General features: G+C 40.2%; 1 protein-coding gene across 2 annotated transcripts in view; it reads right to left on the bottom strand.

Moving 5' to 3' along the window:
* Positions 1-15,448, bottom strand: part of MYLK3 (myosin light chain kinase 3) — a 48,600-nt gene extending 33,152 nt beyond the window's left edge. Inside the window, exon 1 of one of the 2 annotated variants that reach the window (XM_075189218.1) lies at positions 15,326-15,448. In XM_075189218.1, coding sequence (XP_075045319.1) covers positions 15,326-15,376 — 51 coding nt within the window. In that variant the 5' untranslated portion in view covers positions 15,377-15,448. Of the gene's footprint in view, positions 1-9,735; positions 10,028-15,325 lie in introns of those variants that run through there. The other variant, XM_075189217.1, reaches the window with a different exon arrangement.
* Positions 15,449-17,669: the final 2,221 nt, after the last annotated feature.

Raw genomic sequence — 17,669 nt, 5'->3', positions numbered from 1 at the left:
TCAATTTGGCTGTCACTTTCACCTAAAAATAGATTTCAATTACAAGTATACACAGTTCACATGCTTTGCAAAGTGAATTTGACAATAGCCTTGGTTTGCTTCTCTCCAAATACAATTTGTGAAATAATTAAATTAGTCGGTTCCTCGTTCATCATGTCGTACCTCTCGTTGAATGTTTGGAAAAGTTTGTCATTTATATTTTGTTTTCAAAAGGAACAATTGTTGTTAATATATGTAAAAACTCCTGTAAATAATATGTGTGTAAATAGTGCTTGCTGATTTAATTGTGTATAATTGCTGAGGGCATCATAACTTAATTATTGAAAAATTAATGTATTATGGAATAATGCTACCATCCCCCTTGTAATTAGCAAGGATATCATAAGTCACCTCAACTGTCCGTGACCCATATAAATGACATTACAGTGCACCTGCCAGCTGGACACAGTGGAGGCAGACATTTTGTGGGCTAAATCAGTATTCGTGAGAATGCAGCCCATCAATTTAATAGGAACGAGCAAAGCGAATATTAGCCGACAAAATGGCTGCCTCCGTGGTGTAAGCAACGGGGACACGTTAATATGATTTACCTTAGTATTGTGAATGTAGGAATTTGAGAACTAGAGCAATGGGCCTTAATGTAGTCTTACAAGTTGGGACATGCTTGTCTACTCCAACTTTTCTATTTTTGCCCTCCGGGAGATCCCAATGGTGAAGTAAAACTCAACCACAGAGGGAGTGGGGTGCCACGATTCCGCCATTTTGGAAGTGGGCAGTATGTGGGAGGACAGCCTGCTCTAACCGGAGTTTGGAACTCTCTTGGACATTCCGAGAGATTCGGAAAGTATGGCCTACTCTCCCGGCATGTCTGTGAGTTCTTCAGGACTCCTGGAGGACCAGGCCACCCTCCTGGATCCCATACCATCTTCTTGTAAAGTGAGCAGGTCAGGACGATAACGATACCAAATGCGATAGAGCTTTGTCTCCGCAAGGGTTAAACCCCAACGTATATAGGAGACCATGAGACTGTTTCTAGTCTCCAGAGGAACAGGACTTTCAGTCACCACAGAGGAGGTGTCTAATTACCAACATTGCTTAAAAAAATAACTCTGTAGACATGCAGCGTTAAGCGCCCTTGGGAAATCTAAATATATTGTGGTGGGTAAGGAGATACCACGTACATGTTTGTTTTCATTTGTCTTTTACAAAGTGATGGAAAATTAGTCAGGTTATTGTTACACTGTCAAGCAGAACCCGAGTTTAAATGTACCGAAGTGTCCTGTGTCTAAAAAAGATTGTGTAATCCTTTACAGAACCACTAATGTCACAAAATGAAACACCTGTTTCTGTCCATACATTTTTATGTTCTATGTTATTTATCTACTGTATATATTAAAGGATTATTGTATGCAAATATTCTTGTTTTGGCTTTTATCGGATTTCTATGTTGGTGCTTATTAGTCGGCTCATAGAGCTACCTATTCAGTACAGTTTCCATTATTAGACTTCTATTGCCCATATTATCTTTATCTTCTTCAACAGCTCTACGGTCAATCTAACCTGGGGGCATGGCCTTGTGGCTAGGAATGTGTAATATCACTAGGGGAATAGACCGAAAATATGACAGAGAACAGGCAAATAGGTTGCAGACACAACTTGCAGAATATGCCTATTGCCTGCATAAATAGATCACAAAACTATGTCTTGAAAAAACAGACGTGTATGACCAAATCTGTAAGATCCGCCTGCTTGGTGCTCAGAACAAACAAATCTGACAGAGCTACATTAGTGCTTTTGAACAATGGCAGATGTAGACCAGGATTGGCAGTCTTTTTGTGCCTATATTTTGGCCATCCAAATCACAGCATATATTGACACCTTAAGATGACATTGTTAAAAACTCCATCTTTGCTTTAGAATATTATGTATATTTTCTATAAATCTGCTTATTGGTTACAGGTCAAAGTCATTGTCATGTTTATAACCTAAACAGGATAATTATTAAAAAAAATATGGTAATGTCATGATCTATATCCTAAAAAAAGAAGTTACTTTAGTCAAAATCGTCTCCAGTAAATCACAGTGTCAAAATGTCTATTTGGGTCTCTCCAACTTCAGTGTATAATCCTTATGGGGAACATAATGAATTTAATCAATACTTTCTATAATCTATGATTTAGAGGTAGAAGACCTCTCTCTAAGTTTGTAACCGCTGAAAGTAACAACATAACATGTGTCAATTATATAAACATTTTTGCTATGTTCCAGTTGAGTTATGATATATTTTTAGAACTCATTGCTAGAACTTGTGCAATCGGCCAATAAAACAGATTAGCTTACCAGCTCACCTCTTTCAGTGATGTCACCGGGGGAAGGGGTTTGAGCAAGAAAGAAAGTTTGAAAAGTAATGAAAGGATTTGGAAAATTGTCCGTTATTTTGTGGGTGAGAAATCCCCAAGGCCACAGATTACATGAAAGATTATGTGAGTGTAGTTCTTCTCTGTCTGTGTTTTATTTAGATTTTCTTCTAAGAAACTGTTTTGCATTTCTGTATGGCATTTTGTTATCCCCATTTTTGTTCAGTAAGTATTTTGACTTTTTGTCATATTAAACCATATTTATTAATGTTCTGTCTTTGTGTTCTTAAGTAATTCACAGGCTTGGTTTTGTATAATATTACGTATCTGCATGCAATTGTTTGGTATACAGTATGTCTGATGATATTAGATCATAAGTGCAGCTTGAGATAAGCAGGGGCAGCATGGCCATAGGCCTCACCGGTAATTTTTCTGGTAGGCCAGTGGATCCCATGATATCATGGGGCTACTTTCCTGTTTCCCTTTGCCTCTCCTGCAGCTTTAACTAATAAGTAAAACCTCGTCTGCAAAACTTTGCAGTGGTGGCAGATTGGACACTATTGATAAGCACAATACAATATAATAAGTCGGTATGATTTTGATTGACTAAACTGTATCCCTTGCAGATCCACCCTAAGTTCTAGGAAATCACCATGGGCCAGAGCAAAATCTTTCACATACTCAGAAAGTCTTCCTACCAAGAACTCCCAATCCAAAAAGTTTAACAAAGTGAAAGCTATGATCCTACTTCTGTCTTCTAAATCTCCAGCGTAAATAAAATATTTTCCATGTAGAAGAAATTGTTTATTGGTTACTGATGCTTGTAGAGCAGTCAAATCCAGGGTTCCAACTATCTAGTGCATACATGAATATATTAAGGGTTATTGGATAACCTTGTACTTAGAAACATATGTGTACCACCCCCGTATCTTGGCATTGTTGCCTCTTTCTCCCACTGGTATTGCGCTATGCAAACAGAATCATCTCACTAAACACAAATAAGTTCTATGTAGTAACATTATTGAGGGGGAGGATTAGGCAAAATTTTATGGAATTTAAAAAAAATACATAAAAACAATATACACCACATGAGGCAAGAAATAATCAAGGAAGAAGAAATCGACAGAGGTGGAGAAGGGGGAGGGGGCTTTGAATAATATTCTTACTGATTTACTAATATATACATACTAAAACTTTTTATACCTTCCTTCTAAGGGAAGGCATGAAAATGTGATGTGGGCGGGGCTTGCTTACCCAATTTGCACAATCATGTAGGCAGCGCATGGTGTATTATGCTGCAAATCACAGCATGGCTTGAGGATGTGGTTGGCGTCATAATGACACATTCCCGACCACTTCACAGTCAATGCAGCCATTACAGCAAACCTGCCCCACAGTACTGGGGTCATGAGTTCGATTGGGGTCATGAGTTTGAGAATTTGGTGGTGCTATATAAATAAACGATGATGGGGAAGTTATCACCGGAGAAAGCCAGTAGACCTTACCGGTCATAACCTTGTGGTGTATAAGGGAGAAGCCCCATTGCCATAAAAAAACACCCAGGGCTAGATTTACTAAGCTGCGGGTTTGAAAAAGTGGGGATGTTGCCTATAGCAACCAATCAGATTCTAGCTGTCATTTTGTAAAAAGTACTAAATAAATGAAAGCTAAAATCTGATTGGTTGCTATAGGCAACATCCCCACTTTTTCAAACCCGCAGCTTAGTAAATCTAGCGCCCAGGCTTTTTGTCCTTTGATAAATATGTCACACCCACCAAAATCTGCTCCATCCCATACCGAAAGACGACTAACTAGCTATTTACTAGCTGCCTGAACTACATGCACATCATCATCATCACCATTTATTTATATAGCGCCACTGATTCCGCAGCGCTGTACAGAGAACTCACTCACATCAGTCCCTGCCCCATTGGAGCTTACAGTCTAAATTCCCTAACATACACACACAGACAGAGAGAGACTAGGGTCAATTTTTGATAGCAGCCAATTAACCTCATGAACTCATGACCCCAGTGCTGTGATGCAGAAGTGCTAACCACTAAGCCACCGTGCTGCACATGACTTTCATCCTCAGTAGTTACCAAATGCAATTGTTTAATGAATGAATCAGTGTGCAGCCAGACCAAGAGGGTCTGTCTCTGGCTAATGGTCCTGGGCCACTGCAGGAGAAACTCAAACCACCAATATTTTTTTCTGAATCTTGGGCTGATCGCAGCTTCATAAATAAACCCCCATATAAATCCCCAATGAGTGGGTCCCCAAAATTTACCCGACACTGATTACAGTCTTAACGCGTCTTGTCACCGGTGAGTTTTGATAACCTCTGTATATTACATGGATAGACGATAATGAAGAACATCAATTTCATGGATAACAATTAATACTACCTTTATTAAAAATGACAGCTATTTGGCTGAATGTCAGCAGTTATCATGGGGAGAATGAGATGGTTTTATGTCAATGAACCTGAGACCTTCAATGCAACAGGCGGAGGTGTGGAAAGGACTCTCTTCTGCTAAGTAAACACATATTCACCACCCCCACTCTCACACTTTGTTTTCCAGCCCTCGGTGTCTACAGTCTGTTAGCTTTAAAAAAAAAAAAAAATAACAAACATAGAATTTGAACTATTTTCAAATTGTGATTCAATTAAATGTTGACTAGCGTTGGCACTGCCGGATCAGGGTGAGTGGGATTTAATGCTTTTGCCAGCCCCATCATATGTTACCTTATACAGAACAAAGAATATCTGATTGAATATCGTTGGAGGAATTTTAAAGTCCGAAACATCTGAGGGTCCCTGTACAGGGGGTGTCAGATGGGCTCCAAAAATCAGTCATCTATCTTCTCCTTCTGCCTGGTGATACTGTCAAACAATGAGAGGTTTAAGGCTGTAATGATGAAGGAACGTTTATCATAGCTCCCAACTGTCCCGATTTTAGGAGACTGTCCCACCGTGTCTGGACTGTTTTGGGGATATGCCTCCAGGGGATGAGCGCATGATTCAGCCACCCCCCCCCCCCCCCCCAGAGTGACATTACTGCCCCCCCCACCTTTTCATCAGAGGGTCACAACTTACAGGAATTAAAATGTTTGCATGTATCTATCCATCCTAATACTTACTTTGGGGTTCACTAAGTTCTGAAAAAATACAAAGCTTGATTGGGGCACATCCTCTGCTCAGACAGCTCCCCGAAAAGTCTTCAATGGTTTAGTGCCGCTGTCCTCTCTGCTAAACTGAGGCCCATTACCGGGTGGGAATTTTGGGGGAAGGGAGGTATGTAGCGAGCAGCCAATGCTTTACAATGCTAGCCAGCCCGCTGGGGTTGTGGCCACGCCCACACTGTGATGTCTTCACTATTTTGCAGTGGCTACGCCCCCTGTCCCTGCCGGGGACAGACATCTTGGTATGATGTCTGTGTGGGTCTCCCACAATCCAAAACCACACAGGTAGGTCAACTGTAAGCTCCAATGGGGCAATGACTACCTCTTCTCTGTACAGCACTGTGTAACAAGACTGGTGCTATATAACTGTAATAATAATAATAATAATAATAATAATAATAATAATGTTCAGTGAACAGGCTTCATAGTAGCTGATAATGGTTTAAACTGACAGGCTCACAGTATTAATAAAAGGCTACAGGTAGAATAGAAGAAAAACAATCAGAGTAGATTCCAGCCACCAGGCTCTACTGAATACAACAGGCTTCCTTGTCTAGAAGCTAACTAAGTAATCCCTTCCATTTTACAGCAACTCTAAAATCAAGTGTTCCCCACTTCTGTTTGATTTAGTGCGAAGACGTCAAAAAAAGCAGATTGAACGGCTGAGACGCAACAGTTCGTCTTAGTCGCCTTCGCTTCTAGGAATGGTCATAGGAATAATACCAACACTACGACAATAATCTTTCATTTGCCAAAGATCCGTAGACGAGGTGTAATAGCGACTTCAAAGAAAAAATAATGTAATATCCATTTTTCTTTGAAGTCTACAGCAATTAAAAGAGAGACGTAATGATCAGACAGACCATTGTCTAATTAGACGTCCACATGAATTCTTCTATAACTCTATACAATACAGTGTCCTTGCTCAATGTATCTTCTTCTTCTGTAATTATTTAATCATTATATTTCCTGAACTCCATCAATTTAAAAAAAATTATCATTAAAACATATAAATAAAGCAACTTTACATACGACACAGGAAATGAAAATACATGGAAGTGAATGAGGCCGGTGTGACGCTTAAGAGTCTCTTTGAAGTTTACGTAATGAAACAATTATATCTTTTTGAAGACTCTGGCAGACAGGGAACTATGGACAGGTCAAAAATACACCAAACCTGTGGCAGCCGAGGAGGAAAGAGCAGCACCCCTGATCCTGGAGAGAGAGGTCAGGGTTCCCCAAATCCAGTATCAGGGAGCCCTAGCAGTTCAGGTTTTCCAGATCTTCCTCCTGGAGCACAAGTGTAGTCATTACTGACTGATACATTGTAACAGATCCACAGGCGGCTACTGACTGATACATTGTAACAGTTCCACAGTCGGTTACTGACTGATACAATGTAACAGATCTACAGGTGGCTACTGACTGATACAATGTAACAGATCCACAGGCGGTTACTGACTGATACAATGTAAAAGATCCACAGTCGGTTACTGACTGATACAATGTAACAGATACACAGGTGGCTACTGACTGATACAATGTAACAGAGCCACAGGTGGTTACTGACTGATACATTGTAAGAGACCCACAGGCGGTTACTGACTGATACATTGTAACAGATCCACAGGTGGCTACCGGTTGATAGATTGTAACAGATCCACAGGTGGCTACCGACTGATACATTGTAACAGATCCACAGGCGGTTACTGACTGATACATTGTAACAGATCCACAGGTGGCTACCGACTGATACATTGTAACAGATCCACAGGTGGTTACTGACTGATACAATGTAACAGATCCACAGGCGGTTACTGACTGATACAATGTAACAGATCCACAGGTGGCTACTGACTGATACATTGGAACAGATCCACAGGTGGTTACTGACTGATACATTGTAACAGATCCTAAGGAGGAGAGCAGAGTGGCAGGGCAGAGAAACGGTGCATAGCATCAACTACATGACTGCTGTTGCTGTTCAATTGTTCTCCGCACCTCTTAGATTGTAAGCTCTTGTGGGCAGGGCCATCTTTACCTTAGTTTCATGCCACTATATGCAATTTTTTTGTCTCATATCATGTGCTGTTGGGTTTTTAACACTCTGTAAGTGTAAAGCACTTTGAGTCTTATTAGACCAATTCTCTTCCACTAGGCTGAGAAGTTTATCACACCCATCATCATCATCATTTATTTATATAGCGCCAACCTATTCTGTAGCGCTTTACAATTGGGGACAAACATAGTAAACTAATAAACAAACTGGGTAAAACAGACAAAGAGGTGAGAAGGCCCTGCTCGCAAGCTTACAATCCCATGAATAGGAGTTATAAAAGGAGACAATAGGATTATGAGACAGACCAACAAATATGTATTTTTACGAAAGCTAAACTCTGTAAGTCTTAGCAGCATCATTACAGAAGTTAGGAATGTTCTTGCAACATGAATATTATTATACATTCGCCTCTCATCACAATACTTACATTGGGATGGGATATTAGAACAGATATAAAGGGAAAATAAACAATAAGTTTACTTTGCCTGACAAACTAACAATGTTCTAACATATGAGATAAAACAGTAGAATTATACAGATACCGCAAAATACCAAAGTGAAACTAATGTAATTGATCTGATCATCTCAGAATGAGAACAGAAGAGGAAGTTGCTTTGTGGCTTCACCGTAAGTGCCCAATAAGTTACTAGAATAACTGATCCTATTCATTATTAAGATGTTGTTAGTCTGTTTTGAGTGGGAGAATGTGACCTACACATTGAATGCTGAAAATAACTCAGAAAACACTTTTTAAAGTTGCTCAATGAACAAGACCATATTAAACCTGTCCAACCCCCATAGTTATAGATTCAGTTTAATTAGTAAACAGTCCTGATAAGAATAATATACAATAAACCGCAGTTTATGTTTTATACCACATTTAACTATTTACATCTCGCTTTTCTTTTTAAACTGTTTTTAGTTTTCAAATAGAACAATATACCATAAGGTACAATGTTAGCGGATAGTACCACATTAATCAATTGATAGTACAGCAAGAACAATACGCCATTGTAGCAGTTTTGCCATAAACATTCAAATTCCTTTTTTAGTTTCTGACACAGCGCCACTTTATAAAAGAGCGTCAAGATGGCCACTAAGCCGCAATGACGTGACAGAAGGGACGCTCCTCTTATATTGTAATACACTAAACAAATTTTTCAAATCACTACATTTATTCTATCACCAACAAACACAACCACGCATACAATAAAACGTTCTTGCACATCACAACCGATCTGTTTAAATCCATCATCATTTTAAATGTATCCATAACTAATGTAGAAATGTAAAAATGTAGAACTCTAAATTAGTAGCAATACAACTGAAAGCACTTTCTCCCCCCCGTGAAAATACCCGTTGTTAAGTGAGGATGATTTTCTAAAGTGTTACATACAGGAATCACTGTTCTTGGTTTATAAAACATAATAGACAGTTTCAGGTTTCCAAAATGTACCTATAAATGTCCTTATTCTTCATGTTGAGCTGTCCAGTAAAATTCCACTTATTCTGTATAAATCAGTTTGCTATCATCTATTTCCAAGTGAATATTTATTGAAATGGGTTATTTAAAATGCAAAAGGAATGCATTATAATTAGCTGCAACAAACATATCCTAGTTCACAGAGGTCTGCAGAATATTGCATCTAATGCGTTCACATGCTTTTAAAAATGCTGATCATAATGACCTCGGGAATGTACTCTGAATATTTATTTTAAAGTAAATAAAAACTCCATTAACTAACAAAGCACTAGTATGTACAGCTAATTAGATTTTATAATAGTTAATCCCTGCTAATGGAGAAATAATGGTAAGTGGATACCATGGGAAGTGGAAAGAGGTTTAAATATCTCAGTGAAGCGATCGGAATGTAACAGATGATGAACTGGTTTTGTAGAAAGGACACAAATAAATCAGCTATATTAAAATGGGAAGAAAACATTTTGGCAAACTTTATAGGGTGACAGGTAGGTAACTGCTACATTACTGATAAATAGGAATTCTGTCCGAGCATGTTTAGGTAACCTGCGGCTCTCCAGCTGGTGTAGAACAAGAAGTCTCAGCATGGATTTGTAGTGCCTACCTCTATCTTAGACAATTTACGAGAGAGAGAGAGATAACAAAAACATTACCGCAAATTTCTTTATATAATCTGAGACGCTGAATCCTCCCGTTGCCAGCCGGATGGACCTATGGAGAGTCGATTCTTGATACAGAGTCCCCATTTTCTCCCTATGGTAACCCACCAAAAAGCCAAAAGTCCTCTGCGAAAGTTAAAAATAAATAAATAAATAAACTTCCAGTCGGTTTGGATCTTGTAAGAATTGTGTGTTGGGCGATAGCAAAGGAATTTCGTTATCAGACTCGGTTCCAGGCCTCCCAGCTTTGTCACGGCCTTATCTCCTGCCTAGCGGAATATAGCTTCCTGCAGAGATACTGTCACTAATAAAGACTGGATGTGGGAAGACTGACAGAGGGCAAAAACTCTCACACTTTCTCTAGAAAGGAGATTAATCACGTCCCAAAATATGCTGGAAAGGAAAAGTAGATTCTATGAAAGTTTGTGAGTTTTGTTGTTATCTTACAAGTAGGGGACGGTAATATAGCAGATGTTTTAAAAGACATTATGCCAACCATGTCTGGGAAAAGTTTTGTTCTGTAGTAATTGCTTGATAATGTGTTTTTTTTTTTGTGAAAATTTGGCCACTAGGTGGAGCTGTGCAATTTTCTTATACTTTCTACCTAACAGCGCCACGTACTGTCCCAGGAAGAAAAGAATTGTGCAACTTTTCAGTAAGCCACAGTTCCAACTCTATTTCAGGCCTTTACCCCATTTTAGGCCCTAGTGGCAACTCTGCCGTATTCAATAAGAGAGCTGTGCTAGGAGAAGGGGCAAAGTCTGGGACAATTGCCAAAATTAAGGATTGCTACATCCTTGCCAAGTCCTACAAAAGAACTGTCTGCCAACCAAAGGGAAGGAATGCTGCCCTCCACCGGAGGAAATGAGCTCCATCACAGTGCCTTCTGATCAGCCAATTATATAAACAGCCCAATACTGTGTTGTAAAGCAGGCCTGGCCAAACTGTGGCTAACTGCAGGCAAAGCATGCTGGGACTGGCCACAAGTTGTCCACACCTGGTCTAAAGGGGACTTTTCAGCACAGATCAAAAACATGTTCATTATCATCATATAGCGCCACTGATTCCGCAGCGCTGTACAGAGAACTCACTCACATCAGTCCCTGCCCGATTGGGGCTTACAGTCTAAATTCCCTAACACACACACAGACACACAGACCGAGAGAGAGACTAGGGTTAATTTTTGACAGCAGACAATTAACCTACCAGTATGTTTTTGGAGTATGGGGGAAACCGGAGCACCTGAAGGAATCCCACGCAAACACGGGGAGAACATACAGATAAGGCCATGGTCGGGAATTGAACTCATGACGCCAGTGCTGTAGGGCAGAAGTGCTAACCACTACGCCACCGTGCTGCCCCACTATCCCGATTTAGGTCCGATTTGAGGATTCTGTCCCGCAATGCCGATTGGGGCAGTATTATCCCGCCGGCTGAAAGGTACATCCTGTTCACTGCTCTGATGTAAATTATCGTATATGTATGAATTTATTACTAATTTTAGACCAACGCAGAGAAAGTACCAAAAACTATATAAAAAAGTGTGCTTAAACATTAGTGAATTTAAGAACCCGAATAGTGTCACATTTTTTTCTAATATATAATTATTATTATGTGAACCAACAAAAAATATATTTCGAATTTAAACTTTTCCAGGAAGAATATTAACTGTTGTATATATGTAAAGAGACAGAGAGGTGTCAGTAACAGGGCACACAACAGGTATGCTGGGAATTACAGGAGCAGATGCCGTCACAAACGCGACCTCTCTGGTGGAGATGGGAATTACAGGATCAGATACCTTCATCATCATCATCATCATCATTTATTTATATAGCGCCACTAATTCCGCAGCGCTGTACAGAGAACTCATTCACATCAGTCCCTGCCCCATTGGAGCTTACAGTCTAAATTCCCTACTATAGACACACACTCACACACAGAGACAGACAGACAGAGAGGGAGAGACTAGGGTCAATTTTTTTTTTTTTGATTGCAGCCAATTACCCTACTAGTATGTTTTTGGAGTGTGGGAGGAAACCGGAGCACCCGGAGGAAACCCACGCAAACACAGGGAGAACATACAAACTCCACACAGATAAGGCCATGGTCGGGAATCGAACTCATGACCCCAGTGCTGTGAGGCAGACGTGCTAACCACTAGGCCACTGTGCTGCCTCAATAGCGGTCTCTCTAGAGGAGCTCGGAATTACCGGATCAGATGCCTTCACACTAGCGGCCTCTTTGGCACAGCAGAGAATTACAGGAGCAGACGCCTTCACACTAGCGGCCTCTCTGGCAGAGCAGAGAATTACAGGAGCAGACGCCTTCACACTAGCGGAGTCTCTGGCAGAGCAGAGAATTACAGGAGCAGACGCCTTCACACTAGCAGCCTCTCTGGCAGAGCAGAGAATTACAGGAGCAGACACCTTCTCACTAGCGGCCTCTCTGGCAGAGCAGAGAATTACAGGAGCAGACCCCTTCACACTAGCGGGCTATGGCAGAGCAGAGAATTACAGGAGCTGATGCCTTCACACTAGCAGAGTCTCTGGCAGAGCAGAGAATTACAGGAGCAGACGCCTTCACACTAGCGGCCTCTCTGGCACAGCAGAGAATTACAGGAGCAGACCCCTTCACACTAGCGGGCTAAGGCAGAGCAGAGAATTACAGGAGCAGACCCCTTCACACTAGCAGCCTCTCTGGCAGAGCAGAGAATTACAGGAGCAGACACCTTCTCACTAGCGGCCTCTCTGGCAGAGCAGAGAATTACAGGAGCAGACCCCTTCACACTAGCGGGCTATGGCAGAGCAGAGAATTACAGGAGCTGACGCCTTCACACTAGCGGCCTCTCTGGCAGAGCAGAGAATTACAGGAGCAGACCCCTTCACACTAGCGGGCTATGGCAGAGCAGAGAATTACAGGAGCTGACGCCTTCACACTAGCGGCCTCTCTGGCAGAGCAGAGAATTACAGGAGCAGACGCCTTCGAACTAGCGGCCTCTCTGGCACAGCAGAGAATTACAGGAGCAGACGCCTTCACACTAGCGGAGTCTCTGGCAGAGCAGAGAATTACAGGAGCAGACGCCTTCACACTAGCGGCCTCTCTGGCACAGCAGAGAATTACAGGAGCAGAAGCCTTCACACTAGCGGCCTCTCTGGCACAGCAGAGAATTACAGGAGCAGACGCCTTCACACTAGCGGCCACTGACAGAGCAAAGAATTACAGGAGCAGACGCCTTCACACTAGCAGCCCCTGGCTAGGCCTATTCACCTTACCTGCTTTCTTCTTCTATTGATCCTCTCCCACTAGCTGCCCCAACCCTTCAACTAGCACAAGGCCAGATACCAAATAAAAATACCATGTTGTAGTACAGTCTGATATCACTGCAATAAGCGTAAAGGGTGGAAAGGATTTGCCATTGTCTGCCCGGGGATCTCTGGAGTCAGGAGTGTTGCAGAAATCAACTTCTCCATTCTGTCCATGTGCCTGTGCTTCCTATGGCCTCCCTTACCTTTCCATGGAGAAACTCTCCAATATATATATATATATACAGAGAGAGAGAGAGAGAGAGAAAGAGAGAGAGACACTTTATCGAAACATAACTTTAAAACGTGAAAAAAACATTTTGTTTTATAGATCAGTTCTTACGCAACAAGTTCCCCCCAGGTCTGAGCTCATCTCTTGGTAAATCCAAACCAATAATCTATGACAGTTTGGACGCACAATGTTCCATTTCACTGGAATTATTATTATTTTCCTCTTACCTATACGCAAAAGAAAAAAGTGCAGAATTTCTAGGTGCAAATGGGTTTATTTTCCTTTTGCAAAATAAATAGCAGTTTAGCATTTAAAGGTCCTGTATTTATAATTCTGCTGTCATGATAGCATTTCCTCTAAATCCTTCCATTTTCTCTTCCCTAATAAACTGCTCAGAATCATGTAACAGTCAAGGGATGATAACCAGTGGGACTACAAGGCTCAGCATGCTCTGGAAGACACATGTGGAAAGTTATCGGTTGCCTACACCCGAGATAAATGGCCGAGCATCTTACAGACATATTCATAGATCTAAATGTAGGTCTGAGCCAATGGCTGGCATTACAAACTGGGACTTGTAGTTCCCTCCACAGCCAGAAAGCCGCAGGCTGCCTAAGCTTGAGAAGCAATAAAGTAATGTACAGATGCAGGGGCACAAAGTTGCATGAATAAAACAAAATAATAATCCGAGTTGTGACATAACTCTTTTCTAAAGGTTATTTGTCATTCTAGAACAAAAGGTATAATTCAGTCCACACCATGGAAACAAGACCAGGCTCCTACGTGCGTTATAAGCTGGTGCTGAATATGAATACAAAAATACACTAAGATATAAAGTATAAAAGACACACACGTACATACAAAGAAATTAATTTCCTCCAGCGGAAAACTGGAAGTATTTCTACCATGGCAAATCATACATAAAGGGGCTTATTTAACAAAGAGTAAAAAAAAAATCATTGATGGCAAAAATGGGCATTTTTGCCGGTGATTGCCTTCCCCATGTTTATTTAAGTATAAGGTGGTACAGGTACTGTCGCACTGCTTATTTGGTAACAAAATAATAATTTTCTGAAGAAAATCATTTTAAAAAGAAGTTATTCTTTGCATAAAGCTTTTTTTTCAATCTCTAAAAGACTTAAAATATTTTTTTAATGTATTTCAATTTTGTTTTTTAATATTTATGTCTTTAAACTCTATTTTTTTATTTTTGAGGAGCGGAACGGAAATTTCAAGTTAAATCTTTTAGTTTCACTACAGAGTTCCCATATTCCCATTGACTAATAGAAAGACTTAGCCTAATGTCACACTAGCAATTAAAACATATATCTTTTAACATGCGCCCGTGGTCAGTTCCGCTGGCCCTGTGCTCAGCTGCTGGTGGAATCCATAATATATGACATTTGGGATAGTGCTTAATATGGAGAGTGATCCCGCAATACACTTTGGGGTAGGTTTATTAAAACTTCAGAAAAATGAAAAGTGGAGGTGTTGCCCATAGCAACCATTCAGATTCTAGCTATCGGTTATCTTGTCCATTCTAGAACATGATTGCTAGAATCTGATTGGTTGCTATAGGCAGCACCTCCATTTTTTATTTATTTTAGCAAATCCACCCCTTAGCCTTAATAGCGAATGCTGTATTGTCCTGTGTTCCTGGTCTCTACCACTATAAATATCCTGTGCACTGTGGACATGTTTTCCATAGAGATCAATGCTCTTTAGTCCAAATAATGTTTATGAAAACCAATTGTTGTTTTTGCACCTATGTTAGATCTGAAATTACACAAGGTGGATTTTATTTACTAACTTTTAGAAGTGTTAACAAATATTTGAATATCATTCATCAAATAAAGTAATTATCGCCAGCATGCTATTTTATTTACTGAATAACCAGTAGTTATCCCAGCTGCATTCATACAAATATTTTAAATAAAGTATATCCATTTGTCAACCTCTAAGCATGACAGTGGTGAGATGTAAATATTGACAAGTACAAACGTTAATAAATCTGAATGAATATTTCTCCCAGGAATTGCTCACTTACGTTTGGTCTCTGGTACCAGCCGTGCAGAGATCTGGAATTAGATACCAGCATTAATCACTCCCTGCAGAATAAATTTGCAATGCGGGTTTGTGAAACAGGAGGATGGAGGAGACCAAGCACCCAGCCGGGATGACCCCGAGATTTGCTAAACTCAGAATTGATCATGGTTATAAACGTTCATTCATGGGGTTGGATCTGCAGACCACACCCTACGGACACATCTCTGAATAGGTTACTGGCTGCCATCTACCCAGATTAATATGAAAAGGTCATTCCCTGCTAGCCTCGGCCAACAGCATAGTACAACTCAAAGGTATAAAAATAGAGCGACTCTTTAAGCATCATTTAGTTATTTCAGGTACACAGTGCTGCTAAAACCACAGATACAGACACTCAGTCTTTCCCACCGCTACTACTACAACAACAATCTAGAAACTTGACCACTATATACTATACATTCCAACAGAACCCACTTTAATAGGGTGTAGGCCATTGTGTATACCGTGGGGAACAAGAGTTACTCCCATTACAACTCCTAAAATAAAGTTATGGACCAGACTTCAGCGTGGGCTGGCATCACGTTAGGAGAGGATAGCTGAACCGCAATATACTTTATTAAAAAAAAATATATATATATATATATATATATATATATATGAGAGAGGGAAAAAAATTAACATTGCACATACAGATGATATGAATTGTAAAACTTCAGGCATTGCCAACCCAGCAGAATTATGGATCTCTGCACATCAGCCCAGATAGAAATATACACTTTAATTAGTTATTAACCTACCTGTAAGGTGGTCCATGCATCACGCCCCTTGTCCCTCACTGTTGGTGAGGCCAGTGGACAGAATCGCTGCTTTAGATCGACATTCACTGCATTGGACGGATGAGAACACAGAATGGTGCTGTTAGTCAGGGCATGGGACCTGCCCATGTTGGCTATAACAGATACGTCTGCATAAAACAGAGAACGGAACCAAGAGTAACAAGGGCACTACGAGTCTTCTCCTGCGGCCCCCAGCACACCACTGGGCTAGGCAGTGGGAGAGTTGAATTGCGGTTTATAGTGATATGTTATATATTTTTGACTTTCGTTAGATACCAATATTTATTTTATGTATGTATGTATGTTATGGTATGTTTTTGCTGCACAAGATTATACTAAGTTGCATTGATTTTGTTTGTCATCTCTTGTTTTATAACCCATTTCCGCCGAACTTTTGATTGGTTACTTCCGGTATAAATGGGTTTCTGTTAGCTGATCAGTCAGACCTTCTTGATAAAGACCGTATTAACGGTTGAAACGCGTTGAAGCCTAGACTGATTTTCAAAGAATCTCAATATTTTGCCGATAATTGAAAGTGAGATTGTATCCAGTGGATATATGATTCGCATCAAAATATTGGCTACAAGGTAGGAGTATTTCTACATACCTTCTGCTTTTGAGATTTTTTTATTCATTGTTGGATTTTATGTGCTTTCTTTTGCTCTATGTCCAACGGGACATAATTAAACACTGCTCCTTTTAAACAATATCACGCTAGATGTGTATTTTTTCTATTTCTTTGACCCCAATGTTTGAAAAATGATCGGAGGTTAACATGAACTAGCTGGATATCGTTTTATTCGAGAACAAACAGAGAAGAGTGATAAAAGAACCCGCTACATGCTCATCATAATACATCTTCCGGTAGCAATTTATTTCTTACGCTTTTATTTTGAGGTGATGGTCGGGTGGAAGTAGCAAGCACTATCTTTGCCCCATGAATGAACAATTATTGCACATCCAGCACTGAAACAATTATATATGAGAAATTGAATACGGATTTTTGTTGCAACTTGTAAATCTTGATTGGAACATTTATGCTATTTTGTTATTTGTCTTTGTATTTTATATTACATTTGTTAAGAGATATTGGGATACACTTGAGCGCTGTTTTTCTTGATGTTTTTTTATTATTGTTGTTAATTTGTAATAGGTCTGTGTATCCTGTTTCATCTAAGAAATTCGGCAGCTTTTGTGATCATTGAGCGCTGACAGTTTTTTCTATTTTTTATTTTAGTGGGAGAGTTTTGCTCAATGTGACATCAACAAATGGAAGAAATGTGTCTGAGTTCTGTTCACCTGGGCTCCAATAATTACATAATACAAAACAACCCTTATACCTCAGTTACTTATTGGAGATCAGTTTAATTCGGGTAAAGGGTAAATTCTGGCGCAGACAAACGTCACCCAAAATAGTCCAGGTTGACGTCTATGCCGTTAGTGGATCTGTCCGTGTATCTCAGTGCTAACAAGTCTTTATATGCCATCATTTTTTTTTTTTATTATCCT

Source organism: Mixophyes fleayi, chromosome 10, assembly GCF_038048845.1.
Source record: "Mixophyes fleayi isolate aMixFle1 chromosome 10, aMixFle1.hap1, whole genome shotgun sequence".
NCBI lineage: Eukaryota > Metazoa > Chordata > Amphibia > Anura > Limnodynastidae > Mixophyes > Mixophyes fleayi.
This window is presented reverse-complemented; position numbering and strand designations above follow the sequence as displayed.